Source organism: Remersonia thermophila, chromosome 3, assembly GCF_042764415.1.
Source record: "Remersonia thermophila strain ATCC 22073 chromosome 3, whole genome shotgun sequence".
NCBI classification, from domain to species: Eukaryota; Fungi; Ascomycota; class Sordariomycetes; order Sordariales; family Chaetomiaceae; genus Remersonia; species Remersonia thermophila.
Genome location: NC_092219.1, coordinates 2619751 through 2647680, shown reverse-complemented (window position 1 = coordinate 2647680; position 27930 = coordinate 2619751). Strand labels below are relative to the sequence as shown.

At 58.3% G+C, this 27930-nt stretch overlaps 7 protein-coding genes and 4 non-coding genes across 11 annotated transcripts; 5 read left to right on the top strand and 6 right to left on the bottom strand.

Moving 5' to 3' along the window:
* Positions 1-1306: 1306 nt before the first annotated feature.
* On the bottom strand, positions 1307-3234 carry VTJ83DRAFT_3558 (uncharacterized protein; the record flags this gene model as incomplete). The annotated part of the gene is made up of 2 exons (XM_071009949.1): positions 1307-2001; positions 2082-3234. The coding sequence occupies 2 exons, from the start codon at positions 3232-3234 to the stop codon at positions 1307-1309; spliced, it is 1848 nt and encodes a 615-aa protein (XP_070867436.1).
* Positions 3235-4386: 1152 nt separating this feature from the next.
* Positions 4387-4700, bottom strand: VTJ83DRAFT_3557 (uncharacterized protein; the record flags this gene model as incomplete). The annotated part of the gene is made up of 2 exons (XM_071009948.1): positions 4387-4579; positions 4639-4700. 2 exons carry the CDS (start codon positions 4698-4700, stop codon positions 4387-4389), a joined length of 255 nt encoding a protein of 84 aa, XP_070867435.1.
* A 3102-nt stretch (positions 4701-7802) lies between these two features.
* Positions 7803-10193, top strand: VTJ83DRAFT_3556 (uncharacterized protein; the record flags this gene model as incomplete). The annotated part of the gene is made up of 2 exons (XM_071009947.1): positions 7803-8167; positions 8255-10193. 2 exons carry the CDS (start codon positions 7803-7805, stop codon positions 10191-10193), a joined length of 2304 nt encoding a protein of 767 aa, XP_070867434.1.
* Positions 10194-12991: 2798 nt separating this feature from the next.
* VTJ83DRAFT_3555 (uncharacterized protein) lies at positions 12992-15461 on the top strand (the record flags this gene model as incomplete). The annotated part of the gene is made up of 4 exons (XM_071009946.1): positions 12992-13244; positions 13309-13433; positions 13508-15249; positions 15314-15461. 4 exons carry the CDS (start codon positions 12992-12994, stop codon positions 15459-15461), a joined length of 2268 nt encoding a protein of 755 aa, XP_070867433.1.
* A 1561-nt stretch (positions 15462-17022) lies between these two features.
* On the top strand, positions 17023-18979 carry VTJ83DRAFT_3554 (uncharacterized protein; the record flags this gene model as incomplete). The annotated part of the gene is made up of 4 exons (XM_071009945.1): positions 17023-17283; positions 17371-18354; positions 18419-18852; positions 18943-18979. 4 exons carry the CDS (start codon positions 17023-17025, stop codon positions 18977-18979), a joined length of 1716 nt encoding a protein of 571 aa, XP_070867432.1.
* Positions 18980-19610: 631 nt separating this feature from the next.
* On the bottom strand, positions 19611-19696 carry VTJ83DRAFT_t62. The gene has a single exon. It is a non-coding gene; the product is annotated as a tRNA-Lys (tRNA).
* A 1728-nt stretch (positions 19697-21424) lies between these two features.
* On the bottom strand, positions 21425-21511 carry VTJ83DRAFT_t61. Its single transcript has one exon. It is a non-coding gene; the product is annotated as a tRNA-Ala (tRNA).
* Positions 21512-21756: 245 nt separating this feature from the next.
* Positions 21757-21862, top strand: VTJ83DRAFT_t73. The gene has a single exon. It is a non-coding gene; the product is annotated as a tRNA-Arg (tRNA).
* Positions 21863-22126: 264 nt separating this feature from the next.
* Positions 22127-22217, bottom strand: VTJ83DRAFT_t60. The gene has a single exon. It is a non-coding gene; the product is annotated as a tRNA-Phe (tRNA).
* An 824-nt stretch (positions 22218-23041) lies between these two features.
* VTJ83DRAFT_3553 (uncharacterized protein) lies at positions 23042-24145 on the top strand (the record flags this gene model as incomplete). Its single annotated transcript, XM_071009944.1, has 1 exon — positions 23042-24145. One exon carries the CDS (start codon positions 23042-23044, stop codon positions 24143-24145), a length of 1104 nt encoding a protein of 367 aa, XP_070867431.1.
* Positions 24146-24406: 261 nt separating this feature from the next.
* On the bottom strand, positions 24407-27348 carry VTJ83DRAFT_3552 (uncharacterized protein; the record flags this gene model as incomplete). The annotated part of the gene is made up of 8 exons (XM_071009943.1): positions 24407-25790; positions 25842-26051; positions 26189-26292; positions 26350-26438; positions 26500-26797; positions 26870-26952; positions 27015-27228; positions 27274-27348. The coding sequence occupies 8 exons, from the start codon at positions 27346-27348 to the stop codon at positions 24407-24409; spliced, it is 2457 nt and encodes an 818-aa protein (XP_070867430.1).
* Positions 27349-27930: the final 582 nt, after the last annotated feature.

The following is a 27930-nucleotide window of genomic DNA, read 5'->3' as shown; positions in this document are numbered from 1 at the left end:
CCATGGGAACTCGTTTTTTTTTTTTTCTTGTTGTTTGGTTTGAGATGGGGTGAACCGAAGAAGAGTGTGAAGGCGGGGAGGAGAGAGTGTGTGTGAGTGAAAGAAAGAGAACTACCCTAACTGCAGGATACCCAGATCTTTGTGGACCGAGTGGGAGACGCACACATACGCAGGAAGGATATCAGAGGCGCGGTTGGGTATGGTTTGTTTGGGGCACAGGAGCAGGGAGTCATTGTGATACCTTTGCGTTACGAAGGAGAGAGGGAGGGGCGAGATTTCAGTTTGATGGGCAGGTTGGCGTATTTTCTCTGGATGATGCCGGGTTCGACGGGAGTCTTGAGTTCTGTGTTTTTTTTCTTTATCTTCCACTCCCAGGACTATGATTTGGTTCTCATCATCTCTTTTTTTTCCTTGTGGCTGGGCGTCCTTTCGCCCCTGGACTGACACCTTGATCGCGGGGGTTTTCTCATGAATCCTTCTTCTCGCATCGTTTCTCTACCTTTTTCCCGTTGTCGAATGCCACAGAATTCTGCGAGGAAGAGTAATCTTCGACCAAGGAGTGTGTGGTGTTTTTCCTTGCTGGCTTCCTGTCTCCTTTTTTTACGTACGAGACAAAGGTACTCGGTGCGAGACGGATAATTGTGAAATCGACGCAGAGGCAGCGAACAATGGTGTATCGAAAGGTGCGTTGGGATTGCCGTGTCACGCTCGAAGCCGGCGGTCCGTAATTCGTCACACCCGGTGTGTTCTCAACAGTATCCAAACAACTGGCGGCTGGTAATCTCAACTCAACCCCACGTCCATTTGGTACCACTCTCATACCGCTTATCTCGCCGCTCCTGTCTTGTTCGCTGATTGTGTTTGCGGCGTTTTTCGAACAATCCATTCCAGCACCAAGCACGTGAACTGACGGAGGGTGGGGAGGGGGAGGCCTTTTGCAAGCCTGGCCGGTAACGTTGGCCTGACACAATCACGATGGATCTCAACATGAGAATGAGAGATAGATAGCGTGGAGAAACCCCCAGTCAATTGGGATCTCTTCGTATGACTTGCTGAAACGAGCTGTGGTATCAAGGCTAGGCGAAAGCAACATCCTCGCTCCCCAGTCCACCCAGAAACTAAACATAAACCAGACCAGCCAGGTATCCATCATATATATCCCACTGCGGCATCACTTATCATGATCCCCTGCAGTCACTCATTACCAGTAGGGAAACTAAAGTAACCCGGACCCTTGGCCCGGGCACACACACACACACACTCTCTCTCTCTCTCCCGCGCACCGAGGCAACCCCTCCTTCCTCCTTTAGGCCTTGGACTCGTCCTTGTCGCCCTCGTTCCACTGCGCGGTAGCAACAACGTTGCCGACCTCGCCCTTGGGAAGCATGTTGAGGCGATCCTCCTCCTTGTCGAGGTGGCGGAACTGGAGCCAGAACATGGTGCCACCGATCACCGCCAGGACGGCGATCACGCCATAGTTCCAGACGAGCAGCGGGTCGTCGGCGAGGGAGACGAGCGCGAAACCAATGGCGGACGAGATGGCGTTCATAAAGAGCGCGACCGACTGCACCATGGAGCGCATGTTGGCGGGGGCCTTGGAGTGGGCGTACTCGAGCGAGGTGATGGAGGCCATGATCTCGGAGAAGGCGATGAGGATGTACGAGCCGGACTGGGCCCACATGCTGATGGGAGAGGGCGCGCAGTCGACCTTGGTGCCGTCGGCCAAGACGCCGTTGGCGTAGTGGCCGCACTCGTTGGTCTTGTAGATGTAGTACTGGATGACGCAGGCCCAGATCATGGCGGCGGCGGCGACGTAGTAGCCGATGGCGATGCGCTTGAGAGGCGTCGGGTTGATGCGGAGCTTGCGCAGGGTTGGGTAGATGACGGTGTCGAGCAGCGGGATCATGATGATGAGTGCGAAGGGGTTGAGGTTGGTCAGCACATCGTTGGGCACGCCGCCGACCTTCATGGTAGCAGCCTGCGAGATGAGGTTGTTGTTGACTGGGAAAAAGGGCGGGTTAGCACATCCTTCTTGGGGCTGTTTCTTTTTGTTTTTTTTTTTTTTCTCAACGGAAACTTACTCTGGTTGTAGCACAGCCAAAAGAGGGGATACCAGAGGAACACGGCGCAAGCGTTGAAGCCACGGCGGACCTCATCCACCCACGCGTCGTTGAAGTCCATCCACTTGGGCCTCGTCTCGTCGGTGAACTTGGACGGCTTGACGCTGTCCCAGAAGGTGCCGTCGTGCAGGTTCTTCCAGGTGGCGACGGGGTTGATGGACCAGCGGCCCTTGTTGGCGAGCAGGAAGAGCTTGCTGGCGCGGCCGAGCACGGAGCCCTGGGGAGGCACGCGCTTGTAGCGGCGGCGGCCCCAGAGCATGACGAGCGGGCAGAGCGACAGCATGATGGTCGGGAGGGTGAACGACAGCCAGAAGCCGACGTAGTGCTCGCAGTAGACCATGGACAGCTGACCCAGGAGGGCGCCGATGTTGATGAAGAGGTAGAAGTAGTGATACACGCGCGACGCCGTGGCCGCAGGATCGACGATGACGCGCTCACCCGTCGGCAGCGTCTTGACCACCATCCTTTCCAGGTCGAGCTGCTCAACAATCAGAGGGTTGACGTTGGGCTTGAAGCCGCCGGTGCCAACGCCCATCAGGATGATACCGAGGGCGAAGGCAGCAAGGGAGCCGTTGGGGTTGAGGATGACGGGCGGCAGGGCCGCGATGATGAGGATGATGTGGCCGAGGATGTCGATCATGAGGGCGCCGCCAATGGTGCGGAAGCGGCCGAGGTAGCTGTCGGCGATGTAGGCACCAAAGAGGGGCATCGTATACTGCCAGAACGAGTTGAAGGTGGTCAGCGCGAACGAGGTGCGCTGACCGAGGCCGAGGGCACCGGCCTGGCCGTTGTTGATGTCATAGCTGGCACCGGTCGACGAGTACTCGGGCTTCGGCTGCTGGATGAAGTTGGTGAAGACGGCCGTCGTTCCGTAGTACGAGAAGCGCTCGCACAGCTCGATAAAGGCAATGGTGTAAATGTTCCAGTTGATCTTGTCCGGAACGCGGCGAAGCGTCTGGAGCTCCTCCTCGGTAGGGGCCTCGCCGTCGGCGGTGATCCCAACCTTCTCGTCGCCGTTGGCCGAGGCCGCAGGAGCGAGGGCGATGTCCTTATCCTGGGCCGCGGCCTGCACCTCGTCGGCAGGAGGGGCGTTGTTGGTCGGTTCAGACGCCATGATGAAGGTCTTGTGTTTGGTAGTCAAGCCGGGCTCTGGCTACCGAAACAGTCGAAGGGGGGCCGAGAGGAGCAGGATAGACGGGCGGGAGGGACTCTCAAGCTCGGAGAGACGAGAGTCGCAACCGCGGCGCGGCCAACTAATATACCTCCAGCCGGAATTCTCCCACTCATGTTGCACTCTCTGTCTGTCGTCATGCTGTCGGCGAGCACTCCCTGCATGTGCGTGTGGCCGCTGTAACCTGCCATTGGGAAGACGGCAAGAGATTGCCCGCTTTTCTGTCCCCTCCGCAAGCCCCGAGCTACCCTTCGAGGATACAGTAGGGATCGTCACTGAGCAATCAGGGGCCTTCGAGACGCGAGCAAAGGCCTCGGAAAGCGGCGCCATCGTTTTGCCTCCGGCTCCATGGACCACGCACCAAGGGAGCAATGTCCTCCTCTGGAAAGTGGTGGACGTTGGGAGGTTTGCGACCTTCCAAGACGGATCAAGGGCGCCAAGAGATATGGGCCGGCAGGGATCCGCTCTGGACGATCCTCTTGCCCCCCACCGACACCGAGGGTCCCTCACGATGGTCGGAGGTTGCGAAATGCTGGATGAAGGCGGCCCGACCGCCACAATCATGCTTTGTTCTTGGTAATCCCCACGGCGCTGTCTGGCGTTGCTCTGTTTCTGCTCGGGGGTCGCTGGCGTGTGCCACCGTATCGAAGGTACCTACGTATGCTGCTGCTGACCATGGATGCCGGCCAACTGCCGGAGTCGTCGCTCTAGGGCGCTTTTGGCGAAGCTCTCCCGGCGCCTCTGCCGCCTCGGGAACTTCCAGTGCCAGAACGCTAGTCAAGCACAACAACGGCTGGATGCTGGGGATGACACCCTTATCCTGGGGGAGCCAACCAGAAGCGTGGCAAGCCACACAGAGCTTCCTAAACCGTCCATGCCCAGACGCTTGGCTGCCGGTTCCCCGGTGGTCCGATACGCCCCGCAGGCTGGTTTGATGGGCCGACCCACAGCCTTCAAAGCACGACGGCTTGACGCTGGCATCGGGATTGCGCATCAGCTTCCCACTGTGGCCCTGCCGATTGCCGGAGCTATCGCCCTTCTCGTCGCCGCGCTAACACCGTGAGAGCAACTTGTGACCCGGCTCGCGCCTCGTCTTTATTCCCGAGGTTGACGTGTGGAACCGTCCGTAGCGAGCCGGAGGACGGTGTGCGGACGTCCGGCTCCGCGCCGATGACATGCATGGAACTGGTTGAGGTCTGGTCTCACCACCGGACTCTGTACATGGGTTCGCAGTACGCATATACTGTGGCGGTGTGTACACAGGACATACCCTAACAGAGAAACATACCTGCTGGTCTGTCAGTCAAAAACCAACCCAGTCCAGAAGCTTTCAAGAGAGCTGCCCACCCGACGGTTCGTTGGAAATCTTGCTGCTCATCGTACCACCCTGTTGGTTTTGGGAAAACCATGTTGGGATCTGCTAGTCCAAAATCCCAAAGCTAACCCTATTTGTCGTCCTTCTGAATGTTGTCATCCACACCGTTTCGATGGCTCGTCGGGATATAGGCAGGACGGTGCGTGGCAACCTGAAGGTACCTGGCTGCTTCAACAGACCATATCGAGGAGAAGCCGCGGCGTGGCGAAGAGAGGGCGAACGACTGCGATGGTGGTGTGCGCGCTGCGCATTGCTGGCTGCCCAGTGGCGGCACGTATCTCGCATCAAATCTATTGAAACCGGAGGGTCGGTAACAGATGCGGCTGGTGTTCCAAATAAACTCAGGTGTACCATCCTTTTCATGATTCACCTCGTCCGAGTCCCATCTCTTTGAACGCCCTTCCTTTGACGACAGAGATCCGAGAAGCCCCGTCTGACACCGAACATTGGGGGGTGTAGGTTTGTCACCTGCCGAATTGGGAACTACAGGCGCCTCGCAGACTGGCTTGCAAACGCCCAACACACAACCTACAACCCTCAACAGCGCTTTCGAACCGCAGACAACCGTGTAGTTAATATATTGGAATGTGCCAGCGACAGAGATTTCCATGAAAGCGACTGATGCGCTACTCATCGACTTCTCCACGGCCTCTTGGGCCCTCTTTGCGCCGCGATTTGCTTCAAGCGATGACGTCATGGATGCTGCTGGTCAACCCTAACCCGAGTCACTTAGAGTATAGGGACCGCCCGGCGACGACGAGCAGTCGTAGCGTGATGGCAGAGAAAGTCGACGCACCCAGTAATGACTCACGGAACTCGTTCGCAAGAAAGGGGGAAAGTTCTGTTTGAGAGGCCCCATTGATGATGAAGTATTGCGGAGAGGCTGACAACACGAGGACTGCTCGTTTGATCCCCAATCTACACCAACCTGCGGCCCTGGCAGCGTTTATGGTTGTTATGGTAGCTGTTATTGGCCATCCGACGCCAACATCCTCTTATCCGGCATCATTGTGAGCCAACGTGGGATGAAAGGGAGCTTTGGAAAGGCAGCAGCAGCACGGTTCTCGAGCCTAGTACGGGACGCGAGTTCAACGTATCACTGCGAAGCGTCGGGGCGGCTCGAGACGGACGAGGATAGACGCTGGCCTGCTTTCACCAAACGCACCTGGGCTTGGGCTTGGGCTTTGGGTCCAGCGGTATTGAGGGGAGACTCGACACGGCTACGCCGCTCGCCAATTCGTCGCCGCAAATACCTTTCTATTGAGGTTTGGGCACGACTCCGCCCGACAGCCTGTCGAAGAAAGAAACCCGCTCGAGAGGCTTCTGTGGCTATCACCCGATATACTCGACCGGCGCCGGAGTATGTAGGGCTGGGGTTGGGCTTGTTTGGCGTTGGTATATACATGCAACGTTATGTCTCTCCCGTCGTAGCATCGCTACTCTGGTCCCAGATTTATATGCGCCTTGCTCCCCAGGGCGGTTGCGAGGTATCTGACATACACCACAAGGCTGTCATTCTTACGGCCCTTCGGATAGGTCTTTGTCCCGGCGCGAATCTTGTGTGCGTACATACGTAACATACGGACTCCGGTTTGCTGCAGCTATCCCAAAATACCCTGTGCCATTATGAGGAGCTCCAGCGCACTTTGCACAGCACCGCCGTAGGTAGCTCACAGCGGGCTTCCGCACGTGTTGCTGGCGCCAATGCATCTCACATCTCTCCATCTCGATTGGCAAGCCTCCTGTGCTCTCTCGCCGCCAAGACGGTGGCTGATCCCCTCAAGCGAATTGGCATCACTAGCGTCAACGATAGTGTCAAGTCTTCCCTCTTCTTCAGTCGCTTTCGCGTTAACCAATTCCAGGAATCGGAACCCAACAAACGGTGAGGCTGAAGTGATGCCCAGAGCCAACAGAAAGGATGAGGTTTGGCGGCGGTTTGCTCTCACTGGCCAGACAGGACAAACCGTCGACCCACCAGGTGCTACTATAGATGCTGCGACCCTTGACGGGCTGCGTGTGGGGTTGGTGGGTGCCACAGCATCCTCCGTCAGGCTAACGTTAGTTACGTCGCAAACCGTGCTGCACGGGCAAACAACGCTGGCTTCGCCGACTGTTCACAGGTTAGCTTTCAAGAACCTTTTAACAACCCACCAACCAGCAAAGCTGCCCGTCAGGGTGGCACACACGCCGAGCAGGCGCTAGCGATAACTCAGGACAGCAGAACAAGGAAGAAAAAAAGACCTCGGATTTTCCCGCCATCGCAGCGGCCTTGCTCTGGACCGGGCTGGGCCTGCTTCGGGGCTCAGCCGGGACTGCGCCACGCGCCGCGCGAACGCGTGGATCTTGTGGTTCTGGAACTCTTGGACACGAACGAGCCCGCGTCTCAGGCTGACGAACCAACGTCGCAGCGAGAAGCAAACCCCGCGGGGCCCGTCGGCAGCGCGCCGATGCAGCAGACGAGGGGCAGACGAGGGGCAGTTGGACGCCGAATGATTCTCCCTTCATCGGCGGCAATTGGCCTCTGTTCTCCAGCAGGCCCGATCGTCTCAGGGAGCCTGGCTGCTTTCGAGGGGAGGTGGAAGGCTCCCCCGCCGACACGCGATGCCTTGGCGGGTAGGCTGCATTAGCCCAGCATGGGGTCTGCCGGCTGGAGCCTCGCGAGGTTGTGTCCCAGGGCGGTCAACATGTCATGCCAATCAATTGATCCGGCAATGGCGCATTCTCGAAACGTCACCTCCACAGTCCACACGTACGCAGGTCCTCATATAATACATACAACGGTAGGTAGGTGCGGTTCACAGTGAAGGTTTGTCACGTCATACTTTCTCACGTCCGCCTCCACGTCCACTTTCCGTGCCGCCTCACCCGTCTCAGGCCGTTCCTTCAAGGTCCTTTTTTATTTCTTGTTGATGTGTTCCACTGTGGACACCACCCCCTGAGCGGCCGGGGCCCGGCATCTAGCTTCCGGGTTGCCTTCCAGGTTCTGGGTTGAGCTTATATCGTTCCCACTCCGCCATTGACAAGGGGCCTTGGTTGCCGAAAACCTTCAACCTCGTCCCCCTCTTGAGACCCCCCCTCCTCCCACGCATGCGTTCCTGAGTCTCCAGAGGCGTAGAAACTCAGGGCGCCCCATTGCATGGCGATGGAGCGCTCTTCGTTAGCTAGTCTTTTTGCCGGCAAAGACACATATCTGCTGCCGTTTGCCGTCAAGGCCCACCAGAACACAAAGTTCCGGATACGAACCCTGCTGAGCCATTGCCTATACCGCCGCGTCATCTTTTGGGGCATTGTTATCGTCGCGCTGCTATGCCTTAGCCTGACCACTACCTCCCGAGGAGACACACTACGAAGGGCGAGGCTGCTCGAGTTGACCAAGCAGCATGGGGGAGAAGACGCCGGCTCCATCCCGCCAGACAAGGTGGTCGTGGCCCCCGAGCCGGAACAGGAATCCCATCCGCATCCGTGGAGGATAGACTTGCCGAGCTGGCTCGGATTCAGACAGTGAGTACTACGCCATCCCTTCCCCTCAAGCCCACGGCGCGCTCGGGTCGTTGTTTGGGGATTGTTGCGTCGGTGCTGACCTTACAGCCTTGATGGCTACTTTGTCGGGCTCAAGGCGCTGGTGCCCGCCAAGGACCATAAGCCCGAATTTCCGCTGCCGCCGAACGCGACATATCCCTTCCCGACCACGCTACACTACACGGGCTTGCCGACGCCGACGCCATTCATAGTCCACCCCGACTACGAATCTTCCGACTACGCCGCCGAGTATTACCCCGTCTCGCCGTGCTACCTCGACGCGAACAAGACGATCCCCATCCCGGATATCTACGCATACAATGGCATCCCCCAGGGCCAACCCAACCCCTTCATGGGTTCGCACAAGGTTCTGGGCTTGCGGGACGACGTCTGTTTCGACAGGTTCGGCCGGTACGGGCCCTACGGGCTTGGCTACAGCTTCGACGAGGGAGGTCTCGAGGTGGGCATGGACACCGAGTCTGCGGGCAGCGAGGTCGTCTGGGAGCGGACAGGCAAGATCAACTACGCTGGGATCGATTGGGGCGAGGTGCAGAACCGCTGCTACGAGGCCAATAAGCAGCGGTTTGTGGAGGTGGCTGCGCCGACAGGCCTGTTCCCGGCAATGAAGACCAAGACGGTTGTGCAGCCTCGTGAAGAAAGTGCCCCTGAGACGAAAAAGAAGATGCCGCGGACCGCCGTCGTGGTTCGGGCCTACACGGGCTTTCCATGGTCGGCTCACCTGATCCTCAACCTTCGGGCTCTGATCTCGGAGCTGGCGCTGCGGTCCGGCGCAGAGTATGATGTGCATTTCCTCCTGCATGTGCGGGACGACTCAGAGCCCATCTTGGCCGACCCGCGGACGGTCCAGCGGATCCTCGATGAGAACATACCGCCCGAGTTCCATGGCCTCTGCACGGTCTGGTCCGAGGAGCAAATGCGCGTGGTGTATCCGGGAGGCTTTAAGCGCGTCTTTTCGAACCCGGCCAGAAAGGACATCTACGGCGTGTACCGCAGCGCCCACTTCGCTCTGCAGTACTTTGCGTTCAACCACCCAGAGTATGACTTTTTCTGGAACTGGGAGATGGACATGCGCTTCGTGGGCAACTATTACGAGCTGTTCGACCGTCTCGGGCGGTGGGCCCGCAATCAGTCGCGCGTCGGCCTGTGGGAGCGCTCCTCAAAGTACTACATACCACAGCTGCACGGCGACTGGGATAACTTCACGGCGGTGGTGGAGCGCGACGTACGGGCGAGCGGGCGGCCGTTCGTGCTTGGCCCGCAGAACTTTGCCGGGCGCGAACCGCTGCTGCTCGAGCAGGAAGGACAGAGCTTCATGCCCCCGTCGTGCGCCGGCGGCGCCAACGACACCTCTTGCGGCGTCGGCGAGGACGCCGACCTGATCACGTTCAACCCTCTGTTCGACCCGGAAGGCTCGGGGTGGTTCTTTGAGTCGGACATGGCGGGCTACGACACGAGCCTCCCCAAACCACCGCGGCGGTGCTCCATCATCACAGCCGGCCGCTTCAGCCGCCGCATGCTCATGGCCATGCACGAAGAGGTCTGGCGGCTGCATCACACGGCCTTCACGGAAATGTTCCCTGCCACGGTCGCGCTCCACCGGGGGCTCAAAGCCGTCTTCGCGCCCCACCCCGTCTCGATCGACCGCGATTGGGACCTGGCGGTCGTTGAGAAGACGTTCAACGGCGGGCGCGACCACACGACGAGCGGCCGAGGGAGCGTCTTCAATTCTAGGAATGAGCACAACCACAAAGGCACAAGCTGGTACTACCATAGTGAGTTTTCCGGCCTGCTGTGGCGGCGCTGGTTGGGGTATGCGGAGTGGGACGGCCGCGGCCCTAACGGCGGTAAGGCGGGCGAAGGGACGCTCCGCGGCGGGAGGGAGGAGGAGGAGATGCCCGGGAGCACGGGGCGTATGTGCTTGAGGAGTCTGCTGGTACATCCCATCAAGTGGGAGCATCCGAGCGAGCTCGAAGAGGAGGACGATTAGTAGGCACCTTTTCTTGTCTGTTTTCTCCCATTGTTTTTTTTTTTTTTTTTTTTTTGTCTTGTTACGGAGCACGCTTCCTTTTGCTGCTTCTTTGGTGATTGGGATACCTTACTAGAGCGGGTTGGTCACGAGCCATGACAGCGTTGCTGAGTAACTTTTCTGTATCGAAGCGGGCGGGACGGGACATCATTGCTGCATTTTTGGGCTTTTGCGGTCAAGGACAAGAGTAAAACGTTCATGTTAGATACCAACTGTCATTTCTCGTTTTCTTCTTGTCCGCGCAGACACACATGTGTGGGAAGGCAAGGCCCTGAGGATCCGAGTTGCTGAGCGAAGGCGGTGGAGTGGTTTTGTTTTGTTTTGAAGACCCGGCAGCTGACTTGAGTCAAGACGCTCCAAGCTGCTATGGAGACCAGAATCAGACTCCAACCAGACCAACGAAACAAGGTTCCTCGGGGGATGCAGCAGTTACGCAGAAGAGGGTGAGACATTTGTCCTGTTAGTTGCATGGGTCCGTACTTTGCGGGAAATCCGTGAACGCTGCTGGTGTTGGAAGTCGTAGTTTCAAGCCGAGACGCCATCACGAATAATGTAAAATCCGATTGTTGTTCACGGTATTAGTGGATGCTTTATTGCTGGCTACGCGCTCGGTGTTGGATGTTTTCTTCTTTTAGGCATAGTCTGCAAGTATATTGCCTCTCTTTTTGTATAGATTGGTGCTTGTGTCAAGATGGCGAGTGGTCTAGACGCCTGGTCCCTGGCTCCCGTCTCCCCTCTCCAGGGAGATCGACAGCCTCGTCGGAACCCCCACGCCCTCGTCTTTAGGTCTGTTTGGAGATTGCCGGATGCGGTATCCGCAGGGCGCCAAGTCCGACGTCTCCTGTGCGACCCCAGGGCTCGCGATTCGTGATTGAAACACTGGTCATGTGAACCGCAAAAGAAACGCGGCGTGGGGAGGTGAGGCCGCAATCCGGTGCTGCGGGAAGCCGCTCCGCTGGAAAGTTGCTCACCGACTGCCGGCGAGGTTGCTACCGATGTTTGCGTTGGGCTGTTTGGTGTGGATGTGGTCGCAGTGGGGGGAACGTTTGTGCTTGTCACAGGGTGGTGTCAGTGAGGAAGCGAGGGTTGGAGGAGCGAGCGTATGGATAGAGAGATTTGTTGTGGTTGGGCAAACACGCTATGTACACTACGCAGTACGCAGTCTGCGATCTGCTCCCCCACAAGAAACATGGGTGGCAACCATGTTGGAGAGTATCAAAGCATCTCGGCGATCGGGATGATGCGATAGCCATGTCGGCTCCTGAAAACGGGCACCAAAACCTCGACGATCGGGAGGGACTTACTTCTTCCATGAGACACGGGAATCAATTCTCGTGACCCGAGGCCCAACCCGGACTCCGTCGTTCAGGCTCAAGCAAGGCAACCCCTCTCATGGACAGCGAGGATTAACCTGGAGACTGCAGACTGGAGATCGGAAACGGGGTGCTGTCATAGTGGGCCTTCGTCCCGTCTCCCCTGCCATCAGGTTGTATAGTATTCACCGTGATCGGGCAAGGTCTGGGGGGAGGGGAGGGGGAGAAGGGGGGGGGGGGGGGGGGGTAGGGACGGGATGAAGCCCGGGCAGCAACCCGCCGCTCAGATTGCGGGCCAACCCATGCTGTACTAGAACGTGGATATGCCATTCGTGGAGAGTCAAGACTTCGAGAGCTAGCTGGTAAGCTGACCGGCCACCTGAAACCGAAGCCACGGTGTGCAAGTGATGACAACGACGACCCCTGATAAGTGCCCAAGGGGGGTAGGGATGGACGCCGTCAAGATAGCGTTGGCAACGATGGGGGAAAATAAACGAAGGGTTGCGGTACATCAGTTGCCACCCAGCTAGAAAACCCCACATGATTCCGCTCATAGCTGCCAGAAAGCTTGCCCTGAACCCAAGCGGCTCTCTTGATAGCATTCTTTCTCTCGAAGGAACACCAGCGAGCCCTGAAGCCGAATCCCAATTCATCTTGATCCTTCGAGTATCCAACATTCGGCTTGACGTGCCACCGGGTTGCATTACCGATTTCGACGTGTCTTGGTTGTCCCTCAGCGCAAGCAAACGGAGAGACCGACGTGACCCAGCCGCCGGCGACTGCCGCACCCCTCCCACCCAACCTTCACTTACAAAGGAAGCCGCGCTGCTCCCCAACCCCAAGGCGAGATAAACCAGCAACAAACCGAGGAAAGCACGACGACGGCGGCGGCCAGGTTTCAATTGCTTCATTCCGCCAGCCCGAAGTCTTCAAGCCCCCATTGCTCCTTCCAGGTTAGCGGTTTCGTTTTTTTGGGTCCGCGTGATCGCATCCCCATCTCGGGCCTCTGTCCCCTGCTCACTCCCCGCTGTGCCGCCATTTGAACAATCCCACGGCAGCTCTCCTCGCCTCACCTCGCCTTGCAGCTTCGTCCAACCTCTCCAACTGCGCTCCTCCCTCAAGCTTAGCTCGTGTGACATTGAAAGAGTGGCACGACCTCTCCGAGAAAGCAACGTTGAGCTGACGCACCCAGGCGATACATAGCGTGACGGCAGACTGCGACCCGAGCCCTTTGTTTTTGGGCGCCGAAACCAACCGGAGGCCGACGGTCGAAGACGAACAACGACGAAACCTGCGACGGATAAGAGCGTGACTTGAATATCCGATCCCTGATTGTCCCTCCCGTAGCTCAGGACCGAGCGTAGTCGCTTCCTGCTTCCCCGGAGCACTTTGGCCTCTTGTCCGGCCCGTCAACCCTCGGCACCGTTTCGCTGCGTCTTCTTCACCATGCCTCTCCATCCCGAAGCCAATATCGTGGGGCCCACGCCGCAACCGCGTGGTGGTCCTGCCCCTCCCAAGCCGCGAGGGTCCACGGACGAGCACCTGAACGTCTACGACGATGCCCGGACCTACTACACCGCCGAGGAGCGGCACAGGAACAATCGCGCTGGCCCGCGGACGCGCACATACTCCCAGAACAGCCTGCTGAGGCAGATGGAACGGATGGTTTTGCACGAGCCGTATAGGCGGGGGAGTCACGGTATGGGGGCACACCCAAAAAGGATGGCAGGAGATCGCGAGGCGCTAACCACCTGTCCGTCCAGATGAGACAACCCTCCCTCACAACCGCCGATTCCTCATCCAGGTTGAGCCGACGCTTCAGAGCCTCCTGATGCAGGAGGACCCGGATGGCAACATGCAGATCACCATCGAGGATAACGGGCCGAAGGTGGGCAGACGGTCCTCTCTGCGCTGCCGCTTTTGCCCGACTTGACCGAGCTGACAACGCGTGCTCCTTTCCAGGTCCTCACCCTGCGCACGGCAGCCTCCAATGGCCACAACCGGTTCGACATCCGCGGCACCTACATGCTCTCCAACCTCCTCCAGGAGCTGTCGCTCGCCAAGGAGTATGGTCGTAAGCAGATCATCCTCGACGAGGCAAGGCTCAACGAGAACCCCGTCAACCGGCTGTCGCGCATGATCCGGGACCACTTTTGGGAGGGGCTGACGCGGCGGATCGACGCGTCGAGCATCGAGGTGGCTGCCCGGGACCCCAAGGACTGGACCGATGACCCGCGGCCGCGTATCTACGTCCCGAGGGGAGCGCCGGAACAGTATGAGTACTACAAGAAACTGGCCGAGGAGAGGCCCGAGATCCGGCTCGACGTGCAGCTGCTCCCCGAGAAGATTACGCCTGAGCTGGTGCGCGACATGAACGCCAAGCCGGGCCTGCTGGCCGTGGACATGGAGGAGGTGACGGACCCCAAGACGGGGAAGAAGACGCTGCGGGGTCGGCCGTTCGTGGTTCCGGGGGGCCGCTTTAACGAGCTGTACGGATGGGACAGCTACATGGAGTCTCTGGGCCTGCTGGTGCACGACAAGGTCGACCTCGCCAAGTCCATGGTTCTCAACTTCTGCTTCTGCATCAAGCACTACGGCAAGATTCTCAACGCCACGCGCTCTTACTACCTCTGCCGATCCCAGCCCCCCTTCCTCACGGATATGGCGCTCCGCGTTTATGACAAGATCAAGCACGAGCCTGGAGCCGTCGACTTCTTGCGGACCGCCATCCTGGCGGCCATCAAGGAGTACCACAGCGTCTGGGTGGCGGAGCCGCGCCTTGACCCGGTTACCGGCCTGTCGCGGTATCGGCCCGAGGGGCTTGGTGTCCCGCCGGAGACGGAACGGGGCCACTTCGTGCACATCCTGGAGCCATACGTCAAGAAGCACGGCGTGACGTTTGACCAGTTTGTCGAAGCATACAACCATGGCCGCATCAAGGAGCCCGAGCTGGATGAGTACTTTATGCACGACCGCGCGGTGCGCGAGTCGGGCCACGACACGACGTATCGGTTCGAGGGTGTGTGCGCCAACCTGGCCACCATCGACCTCAACTCGCTGCTCTTCAAGTACGAGACAGATATTGCGCGCACCATTCGCAACGTGTTTGGCGACAAGCTGGAGATCCCAGCGGAGTACTGCATCGGAAACATGACGCCAGGCCAAATCGAGACGTCGGCCATCTGGGACCGCCGCGCCAAGCGCCGCAAGCTGGCCATCGACAAGTACCTCTGGAACGAGGCCGAGGGCATGTACTTCGACTACGACACGGTCAAGCGCGAGCAGTGCACCTACGAGAGCGCCACCACCTTTTGGGCGCTCTGGGCGGGCGTCAGCAGCCCCAAGCAAGCGGCCGCCATGGTGACCAAGGCGCTGCCGCGCTTCGAGGCCTTTGGCGGCTTGCTGTCGGGCACCAAGGAGAGCCGCGGCGAGGTTGGCCTCGAGCGGCCCAACCGCCAATGGGATTACCCCTACGGTTGGGCGCCCCAGCAGATGCTGGCTTGGACGGGCCTGTACCGCTACAGCTTCACGGATGAGGCCGAGCGGCTCGCCTACAAGTGGCTGTTCATGATCACCAAGGCCTTCGTCGATTTTAACGGCGTGGTGGTGGAGAAGTATGATGTGACGAGGCCGATTGACCCGCATCGTGTCGACGCGGAGTACGGCAACCAGGGGTTGGATTTCAAGGGTGTTGCAAAGGAGGGGTGGGTTTCACCTTTTTTTTTTTTCATGATGAGATTCAATGCTGACCGTGTTTGGTACAAACAGATTCGGCTGGGTCAATGCCAGCTATATCTACGGCCTGCAAATTGTTAATGCCCATATGCGCCGGGCCCTGGGCACGCTGACCCCCTACGAGACATTTGTCAAGGCGGTTGAGGAAAACAAGGCCAAGGCGTTGGCTGAGTTGGTGTAATGGTCGAGGGAGGCTGCCCCGAATCTGTGCACCAAGGGTGCGGGTGGGTGATGGTAAAGAAGATGGAAAAAGGATCCTGGTACCTTATGGAGGGCGTAAACGGTCCAGAAAGGAACAAAGGGCACATGTGGAAGGGCGCAACCCTACATGCATGAGTTGTCAAAGTAGTCACCCGAGACTGTTGGTATAGCTTCTTCTGGGAGAGGGAACGTGTAACCACTTGGGACAAGGCAGAGGAAGAACAGTAGACCCGAGGATGCGGGCAAGATTCGAGGATGCGAGCGCCCTACATATCAGAGCTTGGGCTGGGTGAGTGGTGGTTCTGTAGGGCGAATGGGGGGGTGTGTTGAGGGTTTATCGGTTGTAACCGTTCCTCTATCGAACTGCCCCATTTGGGAGGTAGTAGGTACCTGAGGTACGGTAGGTTGTAGAGCAGGTTGAATGTCTCAGCGTTGTCCCTCCGGCAATTGAACCATTCCCGTGCAATGTCTTGATGGTTCTACATTGGGGTGGCTAGGTGGATGCGTCTTGATAATGCATTATGTCATCAGAAAACGGCCCCGTCGATGTTCAGAGGAAGCCGGAGGGTTATCAAGTTGCGCATGTGTGTCTTGAAGCCAGGTGGGCCCGTGAGACGGCCCCCCATATCTGATCGCCCAGGTTTCTACTTAGAATTCTACGTACTAGTATGTCCGTATATGTAGGCACTTAATATGCACCTGATTGTGTGCCTACGGAGCAAGAATCCCGTCTTGATATCTTTCATCTTTTTCCCGGTTCCATGTTCCGTCCTGCACGAGCATCACAAGCCGAGCCAAGCCGTGGTGTTGGCCGCCGGAAAACCGTTGGGTCGGCAACCAATGAGCAGCCGCCTCGGCCTTGTCGCACACACCCCACGCCAAGGTGGCGGCACGATCTTGATTTCCTTCGGCACCACCACATGCGACTCCCCCTGTCGCTCTTTTTTTTTTTTCGCCATCAATGCCCCGCAGAAACGTGCCCCTCCAGAAAATTTTCCCCGCCATATCTGAAAAGGCTGGACCTCGCCTGGACTTCGGCACCACGAAGCGCTAGCCTCCCGAACTTTAGAAAAAAAAATGGACTGCTCAAGTATACCGGCCAGTCCTTGTTACTATCACCGCCCCTGCCCTCTGACCCTTTTGCCGCGGCGGTGAGCCATTCATTCTGCCCGGGTGCGAGCCTCCTCGTCTCATCTTCCTCTCTCCTCTGGCTCTCTTCTTCGGCACTGTAGAATATCAACAAATACCTCTCTCGCCCTCTGCCCGTCCATCCCGACTTCGGCAACCCACACGGGCCCACCTATCCGAATTTCCATTGTGAATTCTGTTCCATGGGCCATTGAGGACCAAAGCTGCCTCTCCACTGTCTGTCGGCCTTTGTCAGCACATCCGACCAGCGACTCTCGGTTCACCTGGGGATATCGAAAACGCTGCTGGCTGTGTGTGTGTTGTTGTTGTTGTTGCTGCTGCAGCATCTTCTGCCCATCCCTTCCGCATAAACCCCCCACACAAGGTCCCCCCACGAACCGGCGCCAGTCACCATGTGCGGCATTCTTGGTCTCATCCTCGCCGACTCGACGAGTACCGAGGCGGCAGCCGACCTGCACGAAAGCCTCTACTACCTGCAGCACCGCGGTCAGGATGCCTGTGGCATCGCCACTTGCGCCGCCGGCGGCAGGATATTCCAGTGCAAGGGCAATGGCATGGCCTCCAGCGTCTTCAACGACGGTCGGCGCGTCGCCGACCTCCCTGGTTACATGGGCATTGCCCACCTGCGGTATCCGACCGCGGGGACGAGCTCGGTATGTTGAACCTGGCGGGGATGCCTGGAGAGCGAGAGAACAACAACCCCCAAGGGCTTGCTAACGGATGGAACTCCCATGCTGCAGAGCGCCGAGAGCCAGCCGTTTTACGTCAACTCGCCCTATGGCATCTGCTTCGCGCACAATGGCAACCTGATCAACGCCCCCGAGCTGCGCGACTACCTTGACAAGGAGGCGCACCGCCACGTCAACACCGACTCCGACAGCGAGCTCATGCTGAACGTGTTCGCCAGCGCCCTGAACGAGACGGGCAAGGCTCGCGTCAACGTCGAGGACATCTTCAGCGCCCTGCGCCAGACATACAAGCGCTGCCAGGGAGCCTGGGCCATCACCGCCATGATCGCCGGCTTCGGCATCCTCGCCTTCCGCGATGCCCACGGCATCCGCCCCCTCGTCATGGGCAGCCGCCCGTCTGCCACCGTCGAGGGCGGCACCGATTACATGCTCTCTTCGGAGAGCATCGCCCTCCGCCAGCTGGGTTTCCGTGACTTCCGCGACATCCTCCCGGGCCAGGCCGTCTTCATCCAGAAGGGCGGCGAGCCGCAGTTCCTGCAGGTTGTCGAGCCCCAGGCCTACTCGCCCGACATCTTTGAGTACGTCTACTTTGCGCGCCCTGACACGATCATGGACGGCATCTCGGTCAACAGCAGCCGTATGAACATGGGCGCCAAGCTGGCCGACAAGCTGCGCGAGGTGCTGGGCGAGGAGGGCATCCGCGAGATCGACGTCATCATCCCGGTCCCCGAGACCAGCAACACGGCCGCCGCCGTCGTCTCGGAGCGCCTCGGCAAGCCCTTCTCCAACGGTTTCATCAAGAACCGCTACGTCTACCGGACGTTCATCCTGCCCGGCCAGAAGGCGCGCCAGAAGAGCGTGCGCCGCAAGCTGAGCGCCATGGAGTCCGAGTTCCAGGGCCGCGTCGTGTGCCTTGTGGACGACAGCATCGTCCGCGGCAACACGAGCCGCGAGATCGTCAGCATGGCGCGCGATGCGGGTGCTCGCAAGGTCATCTTTGCCAGCTGTGCGCCGCCTATTAAGCATCCTCACATCGTATGTTCCCCTTCTGTCCTCTTGAGCTCGCTTGGAAACCGGGCCTTCTAACAACCAGTGACAGTACGGTATCGACCTCGCCACCCCCGCCGAGCTCATTGCCTACGAAAAGACGCGCGAGGACATTGCTCGCCACATCAACGCCGACGACGTCATCTACCAGGACCTGGACGACCTCAAGGCCGCCTGCATGGAGGCCGCGCCCGCCGATACCAAGGTCACCGATTTCGAGGTCGGCGTCTTCTGCGGCGAGTACAAGACGCCCGTTCCGGACGGCTACTTTGAGCTGCTCACCCAGATGCGCGGCAAGAAGCGCAAGATGGCCGAGGCCGCCGCGCCAGCGGGCACTGTGGTCGGTAACGGCGGCCCTGTGAACCTGGCCAAGCGCGCTGCTTTGGCGGATGGTGCCTCGGGGTCGGCCGATGGAGAGGATGTCAATGGCGTGGAGGAGAAGGAGGAGCTGGTCAATCCGAATCCTACGAATCGTGATGACATCAGGTACGTTGCCTTGAACCCCTCACTCTATAGACCCCTGGCGAGGAAACAAGATGGCGTGAATGCAAGGGCTGACTCGATCAACGTTTTCAGCCTTCACAACTACGCCAACGAGCCGAAGTCGCAATAGATGTCCGTTGTCAAAAAAAAAAAAAAAATGAAAGAGTTTGGGCGGCAACGCTGCCAATACGTACGCAAATAGAGAGGCGTGGATGGGAAGGGCATTGTTTCTTATCCGACGGAGGGATGGCTCTGCAAAAATTTTCGCATATAATGATGGGAGGAGGAAAAAAAGGGTGCGTATATGCACAGCAAGGCATGGGGTGGGTGTCTGCTTGACGTTTCTTGTTTCCTTGCATTGATGGTAGACCCATGGAATGGGGCGGGGCTAGTCTCTGCTCGGGGTTGGTGTTCTGGTGCGTGTGACGCTGCCTCTGGCCCGCAGGATCAGGTCGGTAGAGTACAACTCAGATGTACAGAGCCGGCTTACAATGTTGAAAGCGATTTTCAGTTGGAGTGCCATGTAGAATGTCGTTCAGGAGGCTGTTGGTTGAATCCATCCCGCGATTGAACTTGCAATACCGCGCCCTGCGCAGGGCCCGTGTGTCAATCCAACAGGGAAAACAAAACTCTTTGCTTGGCAGACGCTCCATATTTCTCTCACAAACGTCTGCTGCCTTGTCAAATATAAAACGATGGAAAACGTTTTGGGAGGTAGGAGCAAAAAAATGGAAAAAGGAAGCCATCGCTGCCGGGAATTGAGCCCGACGTGGGGGTCGAACCCACAACCTTGAGATTGGAGCTCTTATTTAAGAGTCTCACGCTCTACCGATTGAGCTAGCCGGGCGGCTAGCAGGCTGATGACTGTTGGAAGTCGGGGTGGGGCCAGGGGGTTATGAGGAATGAAACAGGCAGCTCCCTCCCCTCCCCCATTGACTCGGCTAACATGATTGCTACCGAGAGAGAACACCGTTATCTCTCCCATCGTGTTTGGCTTGCCGTGATTGCGATTCTTGGAGACCCTTTTTTTCTCCCGAGTCCTGAACATTATCAGCGTGCACGGGGATGGAGGAAGGTGGGCGCGAACTCTTCGCAGCTGGGAGCGTTGAACAAGGCAATCATCACTCTCGGCGTTCGCCTTGCTCCCTCCTGAGAGATCGCCTTTTCCCAACTTGCGGGATGCAAGCCGACAAGTCATCAGCGATCCTTTTCGATCCGCCGGCTCATTGCGTTGGGGAGCTGGGTTGGGCAATGCCGGAGCTGGTGCAAGCGCCTTGGCCACAGAAGCATTTCCTGGCTTCTTTGGGGCCGGCATTCGCGATTCGACTGCCGACTCCCTCCCGTGCTTTTCTGGAAACGGCCGTGCCTGTGTTGGGGTGGAGGAACTCATGAACCTCGTCTTACCAGCAACTGGTCCTGACGATAAGAGTGCGCCCGGTGCATTGTGAAAAGCTCATTCTTTCTCGCTTTGGCACCATCTGCCGTAAGGTCTGGAGATGTTGTTGCGAGTTAGAGGGGGAAGATGTGTATGATGAGAGATACGAGATACTGTTCGAGTCTCCAAGGACAGCCGGACAAATCAGAGCCTGAGTGTTTGTACAGCACATCAGGCCGAAACCATCGACTAATATTACGTAAAAACAAGAGAAAGTGGGAAAGGATGACAATGTATACAACGCAGCGAAAGAGATGGAGCGTTCAGGTGCAATGGACTGGAAATGGACTCGGGGAGCCAGGGATGGGAACCAGGGAGGACGAAAGATTGTCATCTGCGAACGGCATGATCAAAAGACAACCCTTGTAGCTTAGCATCCTCACAACCGTCGTCTCAGGCGGAGATCCGAAGAGACACGATAGTTGGCTTTGTCGGCTCTATATGCCTGGTTTCTCCTTCACCAATGGGAGGTGGGAAGCTTCCATCGGGGCCGGACTTCTAGGCCACGGCCATAATCTGGACTAGACAAACCTCGCCCAGTACCTCCCATGGATCCATCTCTTAGACCACGCTTTGGACTTGGCCAGCCCTTCTTCCTCTCCTGCCACTGATGGAAGAAAATGCGTAGAACGCCTGGCTGCGCTTGGGCTTGATGAGCCCCGACGAAGTCATGTATCATGAAGAGGTTGCCAGCCGCACTCTACCGGACCGGTCTCCTATGACACCCTACATCCTGAAGTATCTTGGGATACACATAGCCCTTCTCTTCCTTGCGTTACAACAGATCTGGCAAGAGGCCCGTACCATGCCTGTGCGATCAGCCTTAGCTTGCCGTTTAGATAAAGCAAACATGACACCGTCCCAACCTCGTCGAGGTCTCCAACAGTTCCATTGTCGGCTAGGAATCTAAAGACCTTTAAGCAGAGAAAAAGGCAAATTCCCCATGTTGCTGGTGGGATGGATGATTGACCGCGGATGCCGCAGACATATTGAAGCATATGATAACAACCAGTGCGTTTGCCACAGGCGTTTTGCACGCAGGCCAGCCGCTGAGCGCTCCGCACCAAAAAGGCTCAATGCCAACGTCAACCAAGACACAACGAGGAAAAAATGCAAAAGAATAAATGATTCAAGAGTTGCTGGACATACCGCGGATCGAACGCGGGACCGTCTCAATGCACGTTTAGAGGATGCAAATGAGAAATCATACCACTAGACCATATGCCCGTGGGAACTCTTGGTAGCCCACTTTCCCGGATGTCGCTCTTGTCAACAGCTCACACCTTCCAGTGAGAGGATGCCAACCCCCCCTTTGCAAGCTTGCATCCAGGCACCGACAAACGGTTACATTGGGTAGGACGCAATACTATATTCTCTACATGCATTGCTTCACTTTTCAGAATAGGAGGGCCTCGCTGCAAGGTGCCTCTTGAACAGAAAGCACGACCACTGCCAAGCAGATCCTGGCTCTCGGTCGTGTGGCGCAATGGTAGCGCGTTACTTTCCGGTCTCCAGCACATCTCCTGTGATGTGTTTGCCAGCTGGTAAAGGTTCTGGGTTCGAGTCCCAGCATGATCGTCCTTTTGCTCGGGAGTGCGTCGATGCCGTCTGCTTTTTGTTTGCTGAACTGGAATTTTTCTTTGCGTTGGAAATGAAGTTCAGCTGCAAAATCACAAAAGACTGCCTTTGTGACCGACGAGGGCAACGCGGACATCAGGGCTTGCACGAGACACACATAGGGGGTTGAAATTCCAGCAAAATTCAAGGAAAAGAAAAAACCGAACTGCCTCAAGGCCCTGCTCTCTCAGGCTTGGAGAGAGAAAAGGAAAAAAGATATCGGAGTGCGGTTTGTGTGGATCGAACACACGACCTTCAGATTGAGTTCCCGAAGTTTCACTTCAGTCTGACGCTCTCCCAACTGAGCTAAACCCGCTTGATTGGAAATCCTACTTGTAAGAGGAGCTTTTTGTGACGCAAACAGTGGAGCGGGGTACCGGGGAAGTGCAGATGAAGCGGGGTGGTGGAGTGGAGGGCGGGATAGGGGGCTACCGGAGATACCAGCGCGTCCAAGCTTGTGAAAGTCGATTCTAAGTCGCGGATCACTGCCACGTTTGCATACTACGGAAGAGGCATTAAGGGCCTTAGAACGGGCTGGTGCTTGATCCGAGGTGAAGCCATCCTCAAGATACCCTTTCTAATGCGTGAAGAATAGTCATGGTTAGCATTGAAAGTATCTCCCTCGTCATCATCGCTCATGATCCGGTCGGCTGCGATTCAGGAGAGGCTACAGGTACACAAGCTCCCCTGCACTGCGCATCAGCGCCCCTCAGTGACATTTCCCCTCGCGGCATGCGAGGCTCCGGAATAGCCAACCATTGACGATTTACCCGGAAGGGTGCCCGGGAGGGCCGGGGACGGAGCGGCCTTGGCGCTCCGGCTGAGTGGTCCGGCTGTGACGTTTAACGGACCTTCACCCGCTCGCGGATCGCTACAACGCCGCGGGCAGCAAGCGGGTCAAGATGCTTTGGTTAATTTGCTCGGATGGAGCTTGATGGCTGGTCTTGTCCCGTGTCCGCAGCCTTGGTGCCGAATGAGGCGGATGCCAGAGCAAGGAGGTCGGCGGAGGGCAATATATCTTGGATGAAGTAGCTTGCAGGCCCTCTTCGCAAGGCCCGCGTGGTCACCGGCTCTCAAGGGCTCTCAAGTCACCGCTCCCTCTTGTCCACCGCACCGCCGTCGACGCTGCCTGTCGCCGCCATGAGAATCGCATCCCCCGTCGCTGCTGCGACCAGCCTCCTTCTGCTGTCTACGCCCGTGACGGCGCAGCTGCACAAGCTCGCCGTCCAGGCAGGGCTCCGCTACTTCGGTGCGGCCACCGACACCCCTCACCAACGCGAGCGCGCCCCGTACCCGGAGTCATACGCGCAATACGACGCCATCCTGGCAGACAACGACGAGTTCGGCCAGACGACCCCGACCAACGGGCAGAAGTGGCTCTTCGTGGAACCCGCCCCCCGCCTGTTCAACTTCACCGAGGGCGACTACGTTGCCGACCTGGCCTTGTCGCAAGGCAAGCTCCTCCGCTGCCACGCCCTCGTCTGGCACAGCCAGCTCGCTCCCTGGGTCGAGGAGACCAACTGGACGGCCCCCGCCCTCGCCGACGCCATCGAGCGCCACATCCGCGCCGTGGCAGGTTACTACCGCGGCCGCTGCCACGCGTGGGACGTGGTCAACGAGGCGCTCGATGAGGACGGCAGCTACCGGAAGAGCGTCTTCTACCGCGTCCTGGGAGAGGAATACCTCAAGCTGGCCTTCCGGGCGGCGGCGGCTGCGGACCCAGAAGCCAAGCTGTACTACAACGACTACGGCATCGAAAGGCCGACGTCGCCCAAGACGGCCGGGGCGCTGAGGCTTGTGCGCATGCTCCGGGACGAGGGAATTCGCGTGGACGGCGTGGGCATGCAGGCGCATCTGCATGCCGATAACCACCCGAGCGCCGAGGACCTGATCGCCACGAGCGAGGCGTACGCCAAGGTTGTGGAGGAGGTGGCCTTCACGGAGCTTGACGTGCGTATCAAGCTGCCCGTGGACGAGCAAAAGCTGCAATGGCAGAAGGAGTGCTATCAAAAGGTGGTGGAGGCGTGCGTGCGGGTGGAGGCCTGCGTTGGCATCACCCTCTGGGACTTTTACGATCCCTTCAGCTGGGTGCCTCATGTGTTTCCCAACAATGGCGCGTCGCTGCTGTGGTTTGATGACTTCTCCAAGCACCCGGCCTACGATGGCATGGTTGAGACCTTCAAGAGTTTGATTGCTGAGAAGGAGAGCAAGCAAGAGCGTCGCGGTCTGAGCTGGAGGGCTTGAAACCAAGAGGGCCCAAGGACTTGGTCTCTTCAGAGGGGGGAGGGGGGGGATGGCAGGAAGGCTTCTTTGAGCCACCCCAAACATTGAGTTATATACGTCTTTGTGTGTGTGTGATGATGATGTTGTCGTTGTTGTGTTGTTGTTGTCATCCTGACCTGTTCATCACCATCTGTGCTTGCCATCCATCCCATCACGCCTTCGCAGACCTTGGTCTCTGAAAACATCAAACCCAAGAGATGAAAAGCCAGCAACATCTCATCCCTAAATCACCACCTTTCCAACCAGCGGTAGATCCCGGCTACTCCCTCCCACCTCGATCCTATGCTCCCCCTTCACAAGCCGCCACTTCTGCGCCTCGACATCCCATACACTCAAATCTCTCCTCGTCAACTCGAACTTGACGCTCGCCGTCTCCCCCGCCTGTACAAACGGTTTCTCAAACCCTCTCAGCTGCCGCACCGGCGCCCCGTCATCCGGTATACCCACGTACAGCTGCGCCACCTCAGCGCCGTCCAGCTTCCCCGTGTTGGCCACGTCGGCCGTCACCTCGACGAGGACATCCCACAGGTCTTGCTGTCCACCTTCGATGACCGGACCGGAGGGGTACTCATCGAAGCCAAGTCCGGCATCGGCCTTTTTCTGAACGGCCAGGTTGCTGTACTCGAACGAGGTGTAACTCAACCCAAAACCAAAAGGATACCGCGGTGTGATGTTCTTCGCGTCAAAGTGGCGATAATCAACAAACACGCCCTCGGAGAAGTTGCTCTGCGGGAAGCGCTCGAACCGGCTTCCCGGCGCGGCCACGTCGGGTCCGAGGACGGGGTAGTCAGACTCCTTACGGGCGACGGTGTAGGGGAGCTTCCCCGACGGATTCGCGCGGCCGTAGAGGATGTCAACCAGCGCGCGGCCGGATGCTTCGCCGGGCAGGTGGGCAAACAAGATGGCCGTGACGTTGGGGTGGTCTGCGAAGGCCTCAACGAGACGGATTCCCGCGTTGTGGAAGATGACGATGGTGTTGTTGCACCGCTCGGCGACGTGCCGGATCAGGTTGTCGGTGTAGTCGTCGCTTAGGCCCGGGCGGTCGGCGGCCTCGGCGGCGTAGGCATTGCCAAAGACGAGGCATGCGCCCGACAGGGCGTTGACATGGGGCGTGCCGCTGACAAAGTCCCAGAAGAGCTGCGTGCCATCGTCGTAGGCTTGATGCGTGAGCGCATCGAAGGGGGAGATGACGGTGGATTGTGATGTGGCGCCGGAGCCACCGCCAGAGTAGAGCGTGCCGTTGACGGCAATGGGGGTGCTGGTGTAAGAGCCGCCGTAGCCGTAGAAGCGGCCGGCAAATTCGGTGTAGTTGAACGATTCGGCGCCCCAGAGCCAGGGGGAAAAGTTGGGGCTTGGGTTGTTGCGGTCTGGGTTTTTGGCTGAGTAACCAAAGAGAGAGAGCAGCTTTGGCTGCTTCAGGGGCAGCGCGTTGCGGATGTTCTTGACGAGGACGTGGCCCTCCGCGGCGCCGTCGAGCAGCGTTGACCGGAAGCTTGAGTTCCTCGCGTCGACAATGGCATGGGGCTTGGTGAGGTCGCTGGCCATGCCGATACCAGGTTGAGGAAATCCCTGGTCCTGGCCCATCAGGTACCACGAGGAAAGCACCCTAGCATATGATTAGTCGCAAGACAGGTCTTCGGGAGCTGTCCGGCTTTACCTGAGTATCATATCGTCGATGCGGCTCTCGGGAACAGTGCCATTTCCAACTGCTTCCACAAGGTGCTCCCCCCAGAACTCGTTGCCAAACGGCATGACAACGTCAAGCCCGGCTAGGGCGGCAGCGTATCCAGTGTGCAGCCCGCCCCAGTCGCTGACCACCCAACCCTGGAACCCGAGTTCGGTCTTTAGAAGGCCGTTGAGCGACTTGCTGTTTGCGCACCCATACGAGTTGTTGAGGCGCTGATACGAGCACATGATGTTGCCGCCACCAGCGTGCACGGCATCTTGAAAGGGCCCGCCGTGGGGTCAGAGGATGTCATCACACAATACGGGTCAAGCTCTTACCAGAGGTACAGCTCGTGCATGGCCCTATCGTCAATGTTGGACGAGACCGACTCCACGTCGCCCGACGGGTTCCGGTTGGTCTCTTGCTCGTTGCCGATATAGTGCTTCGTCGGTTAGCAGGGCGTCGGCATCTCAGACCAGAAACAGGCGGCTTTCCAAACCTTGGTGCTCGTAATGACTCCAACGCTCTGCACCGCCGAGACGGTCTCATAGGCCAGAACTCCGGCAAGATACGGATCGCTTGAAAACCCTGCGCGGCGTTAGCCGCTCAACATCCTCCCTCCCCAAGCCCGCGGCACGCTGATACATACCCTCCCAGTTTCTCCCATTCAGCACAACCCGCCCAAGCGGCCCAACCGCGGGGCCCAGCAGCACGTTTACCCCCTTGGTACGGAACTCTCCTCCCATGCCCAGGGCCCGCTGCCGGGTAAGCGCCTTGTTCCAGCTGGCGCCGACGTGGATGCCGCTCGGCCAGACGCTGACAAGGTCTGTGCCGCGCACGCCGTTGCCGGCGTCGCTCAGACACATGCCCGGGAAGTTCAAGCGGGGGATTGCGGGGATGAAGCCGGAGCAGCCCGTGTTGGAGCTGGCGCCGCCGGTTAGGCTGACCTGCGGGGGGTGATCAGCGCTGTAATAACGAACAAAGAAGAAGTGCGACCTAGTCTTGTTTTTCACGCTTACCTTGTCCTCAAGGGTCATCTTCTCGACCAACGCCTTCGCCTTGCCATAGGCTTCGGCCCATCGCCCCGTGCTCGCCATGTTTGCTGTCCACAACCGTATCAGCCCATCCGGACCGCACCCAAGCCGACAAGAAGACATGACCTACGCGAAGGGTACACTGGAGGGGACAAGCCGTAAAAGTACCCATCATCCGTAATAGCCTCCGCATCGCCACCCCCGTCTCCCTGGCGCCCCGGCGACGACCCCGTCCGATTGCCCTTGGGCAACGCTGCCAGACCCGCCAATCCGCCACCGATGACGACGAGGACGGCGAGCACGACAAGGGCGATGCCGCGCTTGGTCTTGAGGAAGGGGAAGCGCTGGGCTAGCTTTGATTGTCAACTGCTCTTGGCTGCGGTGCCAACGGCCGCCGTGGATGCAGCGAGGGCAGCGTTATCCTCCACCAGGGGCTTCGAGGCGGACTTGGCGTTGTCTGACATTGTGAAAATGTAGATTGTCGTGTGTTGGGGGATGCCAAGAGGTTTGTGGAGGCGGTTTGTTGATGCCAGACGTTCGTCGCGCCCGACCTGGCTGTCGCGAAGGAACCAGAGGCGTCTGTCGTATAGTTACCGTACAAGTGCTTGCAAACGCTGATGAGGCGTTGGTCTGAATCACTAATTTCAATGGAGACAGTGTGTCTCAACCCACGATGCGGTCAAGTTCTGGAGCTAATACATGATTGTTTTATTTTTTAAATCTACCAACAACGACGGACGGCTGTGTTTTCATCAGGACCTCTCTTCAGCCTTAGCGGTGTGGTGTGGTTCAGGCCGAACGGCGTTTGTTTACTGGCTTGGGTAGCTTCGGTACCTTGGCCGACCGGGCAACAGGAGCGCATCGCACGACGCTGTGCCGCACGATTCCAGTTCCTGCAGAACGTGACGTCGCTTGTCAACTCGTGGGATACTATACTTTGACCAAAACGGAGACAACATCCGGACCAAAGTCCAACCTCCCATCGTGGTACGGAGTATTCCGTATTGCTTTGATGAGTCCCAAAGCGAGCCCACAAACCCCATCCA